Here is a 17,767-nt window from a genome sequence, read left to right as displayed (position 1 = left end):
ATAGTGCGTTTTGAGAATATATTTTCATAAACATTCTTGTACGTATGTTACTCAAGGTATCTGATGACATTTGCTTTATTTATTTGTTTTTGCATGTACAGAAAATGTCTAAGCATACAGATTCGACAGCTGAAGTGTTGTTGGAAAAGAGAGGAGGTGCAGGAATAATAACTTTGAATAGACCCAAGGCTCTCAATGCACTAAATCTTTCTATGATCCGACAAATTTATCCACAAATAAAGGTTAGTAGCTCCACTTCTACCCATCCACTATACATACATTATCCAAAATCAATTTTAAGTCAGTCTGAGACTTCTTAGTGTACTGATTTAAAGAATGAAAGTCTGTGTGAGTGCATTGGCCAATGAGCTCAGACTTATAGGATGGGAAAGAACAGACAGTTTCAAGTAAGTTTGATGTGTCTTCTCCTCTTTCTAAGAAACAAGCTGTCAGACAAAGTTAAATTTAGCATCTGGATAGATAAGAGACACCCGTATTAAAAGCAGGCCTGAACTAAAAGCAAGCAGCGCTCAGAGTTTATATATTCCTTTTGGCAACATCCAGCTGGTCAGTCGGCATGCACAAATTCCAAACTATATGGTGGTGTTGCCTCTTGGTTGGGTGTGTGTTTTGTGAGGGGGCTGCGTGGCTGAAATAAAAGCTACAAGTCATTAGGAAGCAAGGTACTGTCAGTGTCATTCCTTAAAGAACGTTATGGATTTATAGGCACTGTTTCTACAAGCTAGTGAAGTAATGTGAAATTTTAAGCATGGAAATAGTCCTTTTTAATTTAATGATATTATTTATCCTATGCACAAAGTCAAACTTAGTAGATACCAGTATTTGTTGGATGGCTGCCCGCCTTTTGGTATTTTGGTAGATGGCTGTGTTGCAAATTTATGCGTTCTTTGAAGAACATTTAAAGAAAAAAATACTTAATCTGTAGTGCTGAGTACCAGCTTTATTTGAAGCACAACGTTAAAAGGTGGCATAATTTTAAGTACAGTTTCTGGTACACAGAAATGTCTTGTCCCTCTTTTATCTGGGTACACTTACTTGAATAAGGGATATATAAGCATAGTTTAAGGGGGGTGAAAAGCCCGTAAAAGGCATCTTTTTCTCAATATGGTTGCACTACTGCTGAAATCTTGTACCAGTGTATTTAATTCAGGCCCCCCCCATAGTCTTTGTACCTAGCAAAACATCTGTGCATGAATTGATTTGATCCAGTCCTTGATTAGCATTGATTGCAGTCGTTTTGACAAAATCCATCAACAATTTAAATGCTGTTTTCCTTGCCACGCGTCTTAGATTTACACAACTTTCATGATTTGGCCTGAAACACTGTTACTATATCTTCCATATTCCCAGCTTTCTGCCCCAGCATTGTGTTCCCACTGAGATTTATGATGGGCCCTTTTTTAGGGAGTGCTACCCTTTTTCAGAGATTGGGAGCTCTGCATAGGCATTTTTCTGAAATACGCGAGGCAGCTCTGCTGATCTCTGATGTCAAGATTGACTAGGACACAGGAGTGGCAGAAAGACATTTAGCTCTCAAACTTCAGTTTAAGGCAAACTATTTTAAGTATGGTTTGATTTGCTCTTTGAAAGAGTCGAATAAGAATTATAGATGGTATACAGAGAAAACATTTTTTTGCACAGACTTTAATCTTACATGGAAACATTTACTACTTTTTAGACTTGGGAGCAAGATCCTGAAACTTTTCTAATAATTATAAAGGGAACTGGAGGAAAAGCTTTTTGTGCTGGGGGTGACATCAGAGGTAAGGACTGTAGTCACTTAAATGTTTGACATATCTTTGCCAGTTAGTACTTTGCCTTGATTTCCTTTATTTACTGTGATTCATGTAAACGGAGGCTTGCTACACAACAGTAAGAGAGATTAGTTGCGCTGACTTCTTATAACACCTTGATGTGCAGATGCTATTTATTTGTCAGGAGACAGCTGTCGGAACATTGTATAAAAGAGTAAAAACTAGGCTTTTTATGAATAACTGGTAATAGCAGCCACTCATTCCTGGGAAGAGAGGGTTCTTGTCTCTACTTTCTTCTTCCCAGATTTTCATTACTGACAGCTTCTTTACAAGAAATTTGAAGGGTCCTAATAGATAGCTCTGTTACTACTGGATAATTTGTGTCTGATGTTTGAGATGGCTAGATACATAGCTGACAATGGTGATGAATGTATCTGTGATTATTTTGTAAGTACAAACTGTAGGAAGTCTCCAAACTGAAAATTAGCAGTTGTTTTAAATTTTAGGTAAATGAGCAACACAGGTTATTGTTAAATTATGCCCTGCCCTAACTGGCTTCTCATTTTTAGTATGCAGAGTCTTCAGTATAATCAGTTTTAAGTGGCTGTTTTATATATTGATATGAAATATCACAAATGAGACTACCAGACATTAGGAGGTGTTCCATAGCATAGAAAATGGACTGCACTCTCACAAGAAGTATGTGACAAAGTCTCCAGCATAATAGAATTGACTCAAATTTGAAATTTTGCATTCAAATTTAAGTTTGAGCAAATTTTCTCAAATAAAATGAAGCAGGATTAAGTTGCTGTTTGCTGAAGGAAAAAACCTGTTACCATGTGATACTAATTTTTTTACTTGTTATTGTATTTTCTATTAAACTTACAGTTATCTTTAGAATTTTTATGTCTCTTAAGCCATCACAGATGCAGGAAAAGTTGGAGATAGACTGGCACAAGATTTCTTCAGAGAAGAATATATCCTGAACAATGCTATTGGTATGTTTAATAACAAATTCTGAAGCAGTACAGTTTTCATAATAGTGGCTTTGAATGTAAATTCAATTTCTCTCTTTGCTAGTCTATAAAAGACTGCAATAACATAATAGAAGTAGTAATTTTTTTTTTACCAAGTTCAATGCAGCAGTGTAACATATCTCATTTTTATACCTCTCATGCAGGATTTGTTTCTTTTGTTTAAGCTATTATGATAGCTACCTTATCCCATCCCATTGTTCTGGGTAGTTGTATTTGTGCTATGGATGAATTAAGCCTTAGATGCAGACAGTGCAGTTCTGCACTAAGTATCATTGATCTACCTCAAAGAAGACCTGAGATGAAAGTAGATGCATGGAAAATCATTAATATTCAGTCAGAAAGCAGAAAATCAAATTATGTTAAAGCTTTCCATTTAAATAAACTGCATAAATGAATAGTCAAGCTAGGAGTTAACTGCCTTAGTTTATTGCAAAGAACCTAGGAATATGTGGTCTTAAAATAACTAACAGCAAAGACACTGGGTAAAGTTTACTAGGGTAAAGGATATTAAGAAAGGATATTAATTCTTTAGGGTGAAAGTTGAGAGTTGAATGTTTTGGTGAGAAGAAACTTCCAAACATACTTTAACTGAAAACAGTTCGAGTTTTTAAGCATTGTATCCAGTATTAGTCACTACAGGAGGAGAGGTAAACATGTTGTGTATCAACTTAGGTTGACAGAAGAGCACAGTTATTAGAGTAAGAGTAGTTTCTGAAAAGTTATTTCTACTTCGTTTGACAGAGTTTCCAGTTGTAGCATGTTTGTCATGTACCTTTCTTTCCTTCATCAAGAAAAATAGTTTAAGGTTTCATGTACTTGGGGAAAAACTAGTATTACCGTGGCAGTTGGACTAGATGATCATTGTAGGTCCCTTCCAACTAACTATTCTAGTCTATTCAAATATTGCAAGGGTCCATACTTTAAAAGTTTTGGGTTTTTTTAAATTATTAGGGTGTTCTATGTCTATAATGCATGTAATTACAAAATCTAGATTTTTGATAACTTTGGTATGATTGTATTCATTTAAGACTGAGACCTGCCAAAAAGATTTGTTTATATCTCATATCTTATATTTTACAGCTTAAAAATACATAGGGAGCTGCTTTCACAGCATTTGCTATTGGAAAGGCATGCTTCTATAGAAATTTAATTCAAAGACTAGCATCTAGACCCCATGCATTAGCTTATAGGTTCATGTAAGAACAAAGTTAAAAATGCAATTCTGTTATATTTTCTAACTACTAATTTGAAGGATTGAACTGCCTTTTAAAATAATTCTTTTTTTAAACAAGGATCTATAGTTGTTGCAGAAAAGCTAGCAACATGGTTGCAGCGGATACCCATATCAGCAATCTGACAACTTTAAATCTGACCTGAAAACACTGAATACGAGGCAGCAGTTTCATTCACAGTGAACTTCTGAATCTTTCCATGAATGGTAATTGAAAGCATCAGGTCTTTAGTTTCATGCCTCCTAAAGGCCCCAACAGATAAAGTTAATAGATAAAACAGTGGTACTTTAGGACATTGTCATCTCGACATGCCTGCACTACATTCAGCATTGTAACATGCAACGGAGTTGGCAAGACGGAGCACGTTTGCATTGCAGTAGTTTATAGTCACATTTTGGCTGAAACCTACTAATGCATCTGGCTTTGTAGTAAAGTACTGGAGTGCTGGTACACACTCTGTGCTGTTAATCCAGGCTGTGAGATGCGGTGAAAGGGAAACTGTTGTGTTCCAACATTCTACAAAGCTATTTATAATAGCCAGATGTGGCTAAATTGTCAGGTACTCACATAGCAAACAACCTGACATTTGATGGCTGTATAATGTTCTCTTACAACACTCAGAATGCAGTAAGTCAGTAACTGGTGTTTCTTTTCATTGCTTAAGAACTACATGAAGTAGCTTCGTTATAAGTTGATATTTTACTGTTTAATTTACCATTTATTTTCTGTTGCTCTTGCTGAAGTAAGACATGAGGAAATGTGTCGTGTACAGTTAGACACAGGTCCACTCCTTTGAAAAAAATGTACAATTTTTTTTTTACATTTTTTACAGGCACTTGCAAGAAGCCATATGTGGCACTTATTGATGGCATTACAATGGGAGGGGTAAGTTAAGTACCTCGGTGTGATATCCGATATAATTTGTTTTAAAGTAATGTAATATTCTGTACTTGAGTTGAATGAAGTGCACGCATGGCATTTCAGACATTTCAATCAAGAACATTGTCATCTGAGCCTTTGTCTCTTGCTTGTCAGGTAAGATTGCTGCTCTTCTAGTGCTTCTGTGGTTCTTCCATAGCTAGTGCAACTGCTTTCTCTGAGGATCTGGCAATTGTGTTGAGAAAAAGAGCAGAATCCTGTCACTGTAAGAAACACCCCTCACAAAGGTTTTCGGAACACTGAAGCGTGAGTTTGTAGATCATACAAGAGCTGAGAAGAATTTTCCACTCCAAGTGTACTAAAAAAATAGAACTATATAAAAATTCAATTAAAGGACAACTCTGAAAAATTGGAAAAATATCATTCTAAGCTATACTTTAACAGACATTCATGAATTCTGTATTTTTCCAACAAGTGATCTGGAAATGCATCTCCTTTTTCACCTCTGTAGTACTCCTAAAACATGAATTATAAGATCCTGATTCCTCCCCACCCCCGCCAAGGCCTTATTACTAAAGCAACATGGAGACGACTCCATCACATTGCTAGTTATACTCAGTACTAATAATTGTTTCAGCAATTGTTGGCTCTAAACACCATGAGTAGGTAGTTAAAAGGGCAATACGCTTTTCTACATGCTAAAATGCTATTCTCTTCAGTTTGACATCTGTTGGATATATTTGCATCATAGCAGGGAGTAGAATACAATAATCTTGTTATTTTGAACAATGAGTTTGACAGTGAATTCTGTCTGCCATATTATCGCTTAGATTTACATTATTTTCTTGCACGTCAATATGATATGGGTGTACAGTCTATTTAAGTTTGTCAAAGATAGGATGCAAGAAGCGGAACACTACATGATCCATCACCTGTCATGACTCTTCCCTTTCCATCTATCTTTGCACCTTTCATTTTGTCTGTTTTGGTTGTGTTTTTTTCAGCTTGTGATCGAGACATGCAATAGCTCTCTTCCCCTTTGCTTCTCTGCTACCAAGCCTCAAAGATCTCAGCTGGATAACCATTCCCCTCGCTCCTTCCCCAATCTAGTGTACATAAATTGTTTCCAGCATAAAGGGGACTAGTCTTGTAGCTCTTCTTGCAGAAAAAGGGTTTTATTGAACATAGGAGACCTGAAGATTTGTGGATAAGAGATAGGGAGTCCATTTATTTTAAGGAGTTTTGAATAATAGCATGGATAGCTATGAAAGAGCAAAACTGCCCAGCAGCTGATGTCTTTTTAGAGGTCCTATAGATTGCTCATTATGATTGTGGCCTAAGCAGGAATAGAATTTTGTCCTTTGAAAGGAAAGTATTTTTTTGGACTGAAAAGAGCATAATGGAGTCAGATGATCCTGCATTACTAAGATTCTTTATTAGTTCCCTTTTAAAGAGCTTTTAAAAGACAGCAGTTAGTCTGAAACATTAGTTGGATACCCATATTTTAGTATAGGATACCCAGATTTCAATGGGACCTTGACAGTCTAACCGCCATTAGAGTTTGAATGACAACTTACTTGCTTATCCTCAGTTTGGTGATACTAGTAGCAGTTACCTTCATTTGGCGGTAGGGGACTAGATTTTTATTGAGCAAGTATGCAACCTAGCTTAGGGGAACAAGCAGGTAGGTCTCAAGTGCCACACTACTTTAAAATTTTTTTTAACCTTGAGTGCTATTTAATTTGTACTTGTTAATACAGCTGCAGTTTACTCTGAGATAATGTCCTTCCTGCAGGCGCGCATGTTTTCATCAACACACTTTTTTTTTTCTTCCCCTCTCTCATTGGCAGTACATGGAAGTATCTACAGATAATTTAACAAAGGAGGTCAGCAGTAGTATTTCTCAACACTGATTAATTTTTGTATATGTTTTGTGTTAGTTTTGAGTTGTCCTCTATGCTTTTCCTTTCAACCACCTCCTCTGTCTGTAAGATTTGTTTTGATTCCTCTCAGTGCTTACATAGGAAAAGTGCATTAGCTCCCATCCTTCCCCCACCCTCTTCTCTCACCATTTTCAGCACCCCATCACAACTGACCTTAACCAAACTTGAGGCTTGCAGCAGCTGTTTTCTATTCTGGTGCAAATAGGTTCACTGCAGTAGGATTTTATAGATTAAAACCACTAGAAGAGCCCTTGAACTTGTCATGGTCATACTGTTCTCTTGTTCTGCTTGCTGTATGGAATTACTCTGTCCTACTGTAATTATTCACTAGACCCGCATTCATATGAAGGAGTTACTCTATTCATGGTATAATTAGATGGTTTGTTTTAAATCACTCAGATGCTAGGATCTATGTTTTTGACACAATCAGGTCATATTTCATCTATTTCATATGCTCAAGGTCTGGCTATCTTAGTCCCTACAAGTCAGTGGGAGCTAGAAACATTTGTCAGTTACAAACTACAGTAAATGCCTTTAAAAAAAATTTACATTCAAGCCCTTGGCTTTAGAAGCAAGTAGTTTTAGCTTGGGCTTAAAAATCAAGGGACACCTCTTAAACACTGCAATTTCACTATAGACCGTTTATCTATGAATGAAAATGGAAGCACATCAATCTCAACCTTGCTCAAAAAAGCAGCACTACGCACATGGAGTGCTCTGTTGTTCTAATTTAAAATAAATTAAAAATCACACAGTGTATTAGAAACTCAGTTATTATGTGCTTAGATAGTAAAAGTTGCTACTGGTGCACAGATACCAGATTTGTGATGGTAAAACTTGGAATTGTATCAAAAAAATGAAATGGTTCCACTCCAGCATTGTTGGCTAGAGGCTGGTAGATGGCTTTCTTCAGAGCTTAATTAGCCAACAGATGGGGCTGTGGAGCTTGTTTTCTGCACCTTCTCATCTATACTCCCGTAGTTCATCTGTCGTGGTTTAACCTCAGTCAGCAACTGAGCACCACACAACCGCTCGCTCACTCCCCCCACCCGGTGGGATGGGGGAGAGAATTGGAAGAGCACAAGTGAGAAAAACTCGTGGGTTGAGATAAAAACAGTTTAATAATTGAAATAAAATGATGATAATAATAATAATAATATAATAATAATAATAATACACAAAGCAAGTGATGCACAGTACAATTGCTCACCACCCGCCGACCGATGCCCAGCCAGTCCCCGAGCAGTGGCCCCCCCGGCCAGCTTTCCCCAGTTTATGTACTGCACATGACGTCACATGGTATGGAATGTCCCTTTGGCCAGTTTGGCTGTGCCCCCTCCCAGCTTCTTGTGCACTTCCAGCCTTCTCAGTCAGTAGAGCATGGGAAACTAAGAAGTCCTTGGCTAGTGTAAGCATTACCTAGCAACAACTAAAACATCCCTGCGTTATCAACTTTGTTCTCATCCTAAATCCAAAACACAGCACTGTACCAGCTACTAGGAAGGAAATTAACTCTGTCCCTGCCAAAACCAGGACAATATCCACCCCTTATTCTATACCATCTGCGTCATGCTCAAGTCTCATATTTTCCAGTACATTTTCATTAATCACCACCCCCTTTTTTATACATATATATATATACACAAACACACACAGAGGTATCATTCCCTTAGTCTGTGGGCCATCCCTCTAAAACGTTCGGTGAGTTCATTTAGTCCACGACTTCAGGCTCCATCTGTCATAATAATCTTCCAGGGCAGGAAAAATGGAGATGGTATGTGGTGTTGGATTGTTTCATGTTGAAGTCAGTTCTGGTACCATCATCACTGTGCTTTGCTTGGTTTCACTGAAGTTATTCTTCATTAGTCTGGGTGATTCTTATTGTAATAACATTAGTATGGCATGTAATATTATTAGTATGATTAGTATATCTGTGTATTATTAGTATAACTATTATAACTATAGTTAGTACTTAACATCACATAATTCAGATCATTGGCTATTCTCACCCAAAATCAAATCCCCTTGAGGTACACATCGGACTTCCCCATCCTTCCGCATTATCCACCAAGTGCACCCAGGTCCTTGAGCAAAAGCAATCCCACGGATGGGTTTGCCTTTGCCCGAAGCAGGAACAACCCAAACTGTTTTCCCCAACATATTTTTTATGTGCACTACAGGGACTTTATCCCCTTCTACAGTATGTAGATGTTGCGACTGGGCAGGGCCAGCTCGATTGGCAGATCCCCGAGTGTTGACTAACCAGGTGGCCTTTCCTAAATGCGTATCCCAATGTTTGAACGTCCCGCCACCCATTGCTCTCAGCGTAGTCTTTAACAGTCCATTGTATCGTTCAATTTTCCCAGAGGCTGGTGCATGACAGGGGATGTGATACACCCACTCAATGCCGTGCTCTTTGGCCCAGGTGTCTATGAGGTTGTTTCAGAAATGAGTCCCGTTGTCTGACTCAATTCTTTCTGGGGTGCCATGTCGCCATAGGACTTGCTTTTCAAGGCCCAGGATAGTGTTCCGGGCAGTGGCATGGCGCACTGGATATGTTTCCAGCCATCCGGTGGTTGCCTCCACCATTGTAAGCACATGGTGCCTTGCCTCGGTGGGTTTGTGGGAGTGTGATATACTCGATCTGCCAGGCCTCCCCATATTTATATTTCAACCATCGTCCTCCATACCAGAGAGGCTTTAACCGCTTGGCTTGCTTGATTGCAGCGCGTGTTTCACATTCATGGATAACCTACGCAATAGTGTCCATGGTCAAGTCCACCCCTTGGTCACGAGCCCATCTGTATGTTGCATCTCTTCCTTGGTGACCTGAGGTGTCATGGGCCCACCGAGCTATAAATAATTCACCCTTATGTTGCCAGTCCAGATCCACCTGAGCCACTTCAGTCTTAGCAGCCTGATCCACCTGCTGGTTGTTTTGATGTTCTTCAGTGGCCCGACTCTTGGGTATGTGAGCATCTACGTGATGGACTTTTACAACCAGGTTCTCCACCCAGGCAGCAATATCTTGCCACAATGCGGCAGCCCAGAGGGGTTTGCCTCTGCGCTGCCAGTTGCTCTGCTTCCATTGCTGCAACCACCCCCACAGGGCATTTGCCACCATCCATGAGTCAGTATAGAGATAGAGCACTGGCCATTTTTCTCGGTCAGCAATGTCTAAAGCCAGCTGGATGGCCTTTACTTCTGCAAATTGGCTCGATTCACCTTCTCCTTCAGCCGTTTCTACAACTTGTCGCATAGGACTCCATACAGCAGCTTTCCACCTCCGATGCTTTCCCACAAGACGACAGGACCCATCAGTGAACAGGGCATATTGCTTCTCATTTTCTGGCAGTTTATTATACATTGGGGCCTCCTCAGCACGCGTCACCTCCTCCTCTGGCGATATTCCAAAATCTTTGCCCTCTGGCCAATCCATGATCACTTCCAGGATTCCTGGGCGACTGGGGTTTCCTATTCGAGCCCGTTGTGTGATCAGTGCGACCCACTTACTCCACGTAGCATCAGTTGCATGATGTGTACAGGGGACCCTCCCTCTGAACATCCAGCCCAGCACCGGCAGTCGGGGTGCCAGGAGGAGCTGTGCTTCAGTGCCGATCACTTCTGAAGCAGCTCGAACCCCTTCATATGCTGCCAATCTCTCTTTTTCAGTTGGAGTATAGCGGGCCTCGGATCCTCTGTATCCCCGACTCCAAAACCCTAGGGGTCGACCTCGAGTCTCCCCAGGTGCTTTTTGCCAGAGGCTCCAGGTAGGGCCATTCTCCCCAGCTGTGGTGTAGAGCACATTTTTTACATCTTGTCCTGCTCGGACTGGCCCCAGGGCTACTGCGTGAACTATCTCCTCTTTAATTTGTTCAAAAGCTTGTCGTTGCTCAGGGCCCCATTTGAAATCGTTCTTCTTTCGGGTCACTTGATAGAGAGGGTTTACAATCAGACTGTAATTTGGAATATGCATTCTCCAAAAACCCACGACGCCTAAGAAAGCTTGTGTTTCCTTTTTGCTAGTTGGTGGAGACATGGCTGTTATTTTGTTGATCACATCCATGGGGATCTGACGACGTCCATCTTGCCATTTCATTCCTAAAAACTGGATCTCCTGTGCAGGTCCCTTGACCTTACTTTGTTTTATGGCAAAACCGGCCTTCAGCAGGATTTGGACTATTTCCTTCCCTTTTTCAAAAACTTCTCCTGCTGTGTTGCCCCACACGATGATGTCATCAATGTATTGCAGGTGTTCTGGAGCTCCACCCTGTTCTAGTGCAGTCTGGATCAGTCCATGGCAAATGGTAGGGCTGTGTTTCCACCCCTGGGGCAGTCGGTTCCAGGTGTACTGGACGCCTCTCCAAGTGAAAGCAAACTGTGGCCTGCACTCCGCTGCCAAAGGGATTGAGAAAAACGCATTAGCAATATCAACTGTGGCATACCACTTGGCTGCCTTTGACTCCAGTTCGTATTGAAGTTCTAGCATGTCTGGCACAGCAGCACTCAGCGGTGGCGTGACTTCATTTAGGCCACAATAGTCTACTGTCAGTCTCCACTCTCCATTAGACTTCCGCACTGGCCATATGGGACTGTTAAAGGGTGAACGAGTCTTGCTGATCACTCCTTGGCTCTCCAGTCGATGAATCAGCTCATGAATGGGAATCAAGGAGTCTCGGTTGGTGCGATATTGCTGCGGGTGCATCGTGGTGGTAGCAATTGGCACCTGTTGGTCTTCAACCTTCAACAACCCCACAACAGAGGGGTCCTCCGAGAGACCAGGCAAGGTGGACAGCTGTTTAATTTCCTCCATCTCCAAGGCAGCTATACCAAAAGCCCACCGCTACCCTTTTGGGTCCTTGAAATACCCTCTCCTGAGGTAGTCTCTGCCAAGGATGCATGGAGCATCTGGGCCAGTCACAATGGGGTGCTTCTGCCACTCATTCCCAGTTAGACTTACTTTGGCTTCCAATACAGTTAGCTTTTGGGATCCCCCCGTCACCCCAGAAATACAGATGGGTTCTGCCCCTATATATCTTGATGGCATTAGGGTACACTGTGCACCGGTGTCCACTAGAGCCTTATACTTCTGTGGGTCTGATGTGCCAGGCCACCGAATCCACACAGTCCAGTAAACCTGGTTGTCCCTTTCCTCCCCCTGGCTGGAGGCAGGGCCCCTCTAATCCTCATCACAGTACTCATTTCTCACTTCTTGTACGTACGAGTCAGAAGTTTCTTCATTAAGATCAGGAGTAAGATCAGCCCTTCTACTCTGTCTGGGGAACTGCCCGCTGGAAACTGGAGCAGCAATTTTCCTGGAAGAACCTCTTTCTGTGATTGTTTTCCCTTGCAATTCACGTACCCGTGCCCCTAGGGCTGCGGTAGGTTTTCCATCCCACTTCCTCATGTCCTCTCCGTGGTCACGCAGATAAAACCATAGGGTGCCCCGTGGTGTGTACCCTTTATATTCTCTCTCTTGAGCAAAAGAACGCTGACTCCTAATAGCCGAGATACTGGTCCATACAGGTGAGGAGTAGGACCTATCCTCTCTGAGTTGCTGGATCTCCCGGGACAGTTTTTCCACAGCCGAGACGAGGGAGGAAGAGAGACTTTCCTCGTATTGCCGGAGTTGACTAGCCAATTCATCCACTGTTTGTTCCTCTCCATCTTTCCAGGTCATCACTGCCAATGAATTGGCGTATGACGATGGTGAGCTCCTTATAAACTTCCGCCACATGGGTCGTGTGCACTTGACTTCGTCTGGATCTTTGGATAGTTGTTCATTGCTCAGGTCATCATAAATCACCTCCAGGACAGCTAATTCTCTCAGAAACTGGATACCCTTCTCCATGGTGGTCCACTTGCTTGGGCGACATATGACATCTTCCTTAAAGGGATACCTTTCCTTCATGCTTGACAAGAGTCACCTCCAAAGGCTGAGGATTCGTGTCCCTTTTCCAATTACTTTGTCAATGCCCCCTTCCCTAGAAAGGGATCCCAGCTGCTTGGCTTCCCTACCCTCTAATTCCAGGCTACCGGCTCCATTATCCCAGCATCGGAGCAGCCAGGTGACAATATGCTCACCTGGACGACGGCTGAAATCTTTTCGTATATCTCGCAGCTCACTCAGGGATAAGAGATCGGGTGGTCACTGCCTCATAAATGAGTTCTTCCTCTTCCTCCTCCCCGATCAGCGGCCAGCTCTCCTCCTCCCGTTCTCGTGATGGCCCTTCTCCAGGGTAGTCGTACAGTTCTTCCTCCGCTTCCCTTTTAGAAGAAGCTTCTTCCTCCCTTACTAAACGAGCCGACTTCCGCTTCCAAAATTTCTTCTTGTGTATAGGGGCGACTGATACCGGCACAGGCTGGTTCTTTGGTTCAGCCACAGGGCCTGTTGCTGGGGTCTGAGTGACCACAGGGCATGTTGTTTTACTGTCAGAGCCAGAGACCTTCTCTTCCCTTTGAGGGTACTGAATGGTGTTGAACAGGGCTCGGTAGGCATGGGCCAGGCCCCAGCACGTTGCAATGATCTGCATCTCTCTGGAGTTGCCAGGGTGACAGCATACTTTTTCCAAATATTCTACTAACTCTTCAGGATTCCGCACTTGCTCAGGGGTGAAGTTCCAAAACACTGGGGGTGCCCATTGGCCTAGGTACTTGCCCATCTTGTCCCACACACCCTGCCACTCATAACTATTCGGCTTTGGGGCAGATCTCTGGATGATATTCTTAAATTGCTTACCAACTTTAGACAAAACCGAAACAGTATTCCCAAGAAGTACCAACAGAAGTATCTTAACTACCCAAGGCTGTTCAAAATACTGAAAAGTTACTGTAATGAAGGAGGAAACATCATAGAAGAAGGTAGTGACCCTGCCATTCTGTATTTCCTCCGTAAAAAAACTCTCAGAAAAGTTACTGCAATTGCTAGTTGTCTCCATGAAATGGTATCTGTGGTACAGTAACGGCTTCATTGCGAAACTTACATACCACGCTAACGTCAAGGTCAATGTTCTAAAAACAAACCTCACAAGTGAGACATCACTATTCACTGCAGACCACAGCAAACTGCAAAAACCAACACCAATCTTTAACATGTACAGCAGAAAAAAGGAGCACAATGCAGATTATACAAATCAATATCGAGAACAGAGAAACCAACATTGTGACCCACAACTATTAACAGATATAAGTTCCTTAATACACTCCGGTTAATCTGTTATTACCTCAACCCTTCGTGCCCCACGTTGGGCGCCAAAAAGGACTGTCGTGGTTTAACCTCAGTCGGCAACTGAGCACCACGCAGCCGCTCGCTCACTCCCCCCCACCCGGTGGGATGGGGGAGAGAATTGGAAGAGCACAAGTGAGAAAAACTCGTGGGTTGAGATAAAAACAGTTTAATAATTGAAATAAAATGATGATAATAATAATAATAATATAATAATAATAATAATACACAAAGCAAGTGATGCACAGTACAATTGCTCACCACCCACCGGCCGATGCCCAGCCAGTCCCCGAGCAGCGGCCCCCCCGGCCAGCTTTCCCCAGTTTATGTACTGCGCATGACGTCACATGGTATGGAATGTCCCTTTGGCCAGTTTGGCTGTGCCCCCTCCCAGCTTCTTGTGCACCTCCAGCCTTCTCAGTCAGTAGAGCATGGGAAACTAAAAAGTCCTTGGCTAGTGTAAGCATTACCTAGCAACAACTAAAACATCCCTGCATTACCAACCTTGTTCTCATCCTAAATCCAAAACACAGCACTGTACCAGCTACTAGGAAGGAAATTAACTCTATCCCTGCCGAAACCAGGACAAAAATTGATACTCAATATAAATGTATCTTTTCATCTTTTTGTACTTATTCAGAGCAGTAGATTCAAGTGACAAGTATGTTTGATGAAGCAAAGATGACTGCATTTTACTAGAAAATAGTGAAACAAGTTATAAATACTACATGTACTGCTAAAGGGCGTATACTGTTGAAAGACACACTGGGCACATACTCTCATGTTGCTAAAAACTACTATTCACATTATTTTAGTTGACTTCTAGCCATAGATTTTTATTTCCTTGAAATTAATTACCTGAACAGTAGACAAGAAATGCAGAGTATTTAAATGTCCTTTTTTTTTTTTTTAATATTATTGTCTGTAAAGGAGGCCCTAAACTTGACCTTCTTGGTTCTAGAAAAGTTCCAATCTTTTCCTGAGTTCTTTCGAGATGAATGGAAGTGTGCTTTATAAGCTCAGTCTAAATCTATGGTTTTAAATAGGGCTTTGGCACAAAATATATTACAGTGTCAGATACTCTCTCTAACAGGCTAAAAGGATTAATAAAAATGTATTTTAAACATGTTTCAGAGCCAAATAAAGTACACTAGACAGATTTGAGTGGTGGCTTTTGGATTATTTGACTTAGAATTCAAGGTGAACATTTGACAGCAAAAAAAAAAACAAACCAGGGCATAGACTTTGGAAGTTAATGCATGTGGTCCAGGTCACTGGGCTAACTTTGTGTAAAGTGTACTTAAAACTTTAGTGGCATATTGCCAAAGCAGAAGTACATCATTTTCAGGAGCCAAAGGCCATTGCTTTTAGTTTAGGGAGGAATCTGCAACAGCGTGTACAAAGCACCTTCTTCCTTAGTATCATATTCTAGAGCATGCATGATTTAGACACTTCCTGAGCTAGGCTTTATTTCAGAACCACAGTGCTAAATAACCATCAGTAATCATGCTTCTCTTTCTCTTGATCTAGTATTTTTTGACATTAAGTAGGCTTGGTCTTCAGAAGGGCCTGTGGCAATGGGTTTCACAGGTCAGTTTTGTGCTTTATGAAAGGCAATTTGCTGCTGTTTCAGGCCTATCATCTAATATTATTGAATGCTTATGTGTTTAGTTGTTAATAAGACCAAAATAGGCCCTAAAATATTTATTTATTTATTTTTAATTGATGAGTAAAGACTGTTGCTCAAACATAGGAATTCTTGGCTTTGGACAATTAAATACAGGATTTAATCCTTTAGTCTGACCTCTTACACAGTGTATTTGCTAAGTTTATTTTAGCAAGTTACAGATTTCATAGAATCATAGAATCATTAAGGTTGGAAAAGACCTCTAAGATCATCGAGTCCAACCATCAACCAAACATGACCATGCCCACTAAACCATGTCCCTAAGCGCCTCATCTACACGTCTTTTAAATACTTCCAGGGATGGTGACTCAACCACTTCCCTGGGCAGCCTGTTCCAATGTTTAACCACTCTTTCAGTAAAGAAATTTTTCCTCATGTCCAATCTAAACCTCCCCATTTATAAAGGTTATGCCATTATGTTACACTTCTTGCTTTAACAATTAATGCTTTGAGTTTTAGGGTGAGAAAATATCTTCCTGTGGGGCAAGTAGATTTTAACTTGTATGGTAATGTGCAACACTTTCAGTACAGAAAGGGAGTTTGGTAGAGTTGCCAGCTCTCTTAAATCCTTTGCAAAGCCCTGTGCTTTGAGTTATTCCGAGACTCTTATTTTCTAATCTTCATGTTTAGGGAGAGTAATAGGAAGTTGGAACTTTAATATAGCTCGCAATTTAAAGAGATAAAGGTCACCCAACCTTACTTCCATCCCTGACTCCTCAGATTCTAGGACCCAGTTTGTGAGAGTGATAACAGTACACAGTACTGGCTGCTTTATTCTCTCCCCAGTAGAGAAGGACCTCGGGTATACGGACTGCAAATATGAGAAGACAACCTGTTAATTGGGTCTTTTGGTTCATGAGGGGCTTTCCATTAGTTTTGTCAACACACCTAGTAGTACAGTTTTTTTAGGCAAGGGCTTTTACTTAAACTGAGAGTCTACATCTAAGTTACTTACATAGAGTATCTTTAAGGTGACTATTAGAGAGGAGAATTTTTTAAAGTACTGTTTGAGTCTGTGTTAGTCACTCAGGTAGTAATGTCAAATACGTTAAGCTTTAGACTATACAGAGGTATAGAGCTGAGAGGAGCCTCAGGATTATTCTTTTGCACTTGAAGCAGGGTTAAATATGGCTAGATGATTGCTTAGCAGATTGTTGCCTGATGCGTTCAGAATTCTCCAACAGCAGGAATTCTGTTTTTCCTAGATATCCCACCCAAGTGCTTAGTTATTCTTTCAAGTTAAGATTCCCTAGTGTCTAACTGAAGTCTTTAGTATGTGTAATCAATATATTCCTCAGTCACAGCTCTCTCTAAGACCATTTCGAGATGCTTCCATTAGTTTCTGTCTGATCTCCAAAGTGAGATGATTTTGAATTCTGATCTTGCCCTTCAAAGTGTTTGCCTTCCCAAAAAGTAATCTGTAAATTATAGAAATCCTTGTTATTTCATTATCCAAGCAGATAATGAAAATATCAAATAAAACTTAATTAATGATTGGCTTCTGTATGACCTCAGCTAGGGTGCCCTCTCAGTTTGATTGCAAACTGCTGGTAACTCTTAACATAGTTTCAGATGATTGTGCCCTCCATTTCATAGTGATATCATCTAGGCTATGTTTCCCTAGTTTGTTTATGAGAGGAAACTACGCTGTGTACGGGAAACCATCAGAAGCATCACAGTTCAAAACATGAAGCTTTTTCAGAATGCTGCTTACTGAGTGACAACATCATTCTAATCAGGGGGTTATGTAGGGGTTCCAGAGAAACAGATGCAGCCAAATTCCTGAACCTACTCTATGGTTTGGAAATACTCCTCCTATTGTGCATCTGACCATGCTTCCCTTCTGGACTACAGATCAGACTTACTGCGTCTTTTTATGTTGCAGTAGAAGAGTGAACTGAGTACCTAATATTTAGCTTTACTTCTTTTTTGTGTTAGTGCCACTTCATTTGCAGCAAAAGATTCCAGAGGCTGACATTGTTAGAGGAA

At 41.1% G+C, this 17,767-nt stretch overlaps 1 protein-coding gene across 4 annotated transcripts in view; it reads left to right on the top strand.

Annotated features, from left to right (window-relative positions):
* HIBCH (3-hydroxyisobutyryl-CoA hydrolase) overlaps positions 1–17,767 on the top strand; it is a 54,469-nt gene that overhangs the window by 1,798 nt on the left and 34,904 nt on the right. For all 4 annotated transcript variants that reach the window (XM_076342217.1, XM_076342215.1, XM_076342218.1 and 1 more), the window contains 4 exons: positions 102–242; positions 1,700–1,784; positions 2,693–2,773; positions 4,877–4,929. In XM_076342217.1, coding sequence (XP_076198332.1) covers positions 102–242; positions 1,700–1,784; positions 2,693–2,773; positions 4,877–4,929 — 360 coding nt within the window. The remainder of the gene's footprint in view (positions 1–101; positions 243–1,699; positions 1,785–2,692; positions 2,774–4,876; positions 4,930–17,767) is intronic.

The sequence above is a fragment of the Aptenodytes patagonicus genome, chromosome 6 (genome assembly GCF_965638725.1).
Source record: "Aptenodytes patagonicus chromosome 6, bAptPat1.pri.cur, whole genome shotgun sequence".
NCBI lineage: Eukaryota > Metazoa > Chordata > Aves > Sphenisciformes > Spheniscidae > Aptenodytes > Aptenodytes patagonicus.
Note: the sequence above shows the minus strand (reverse complement) of the source record. Positions and strands in the feature narration are given on the sequence as shown.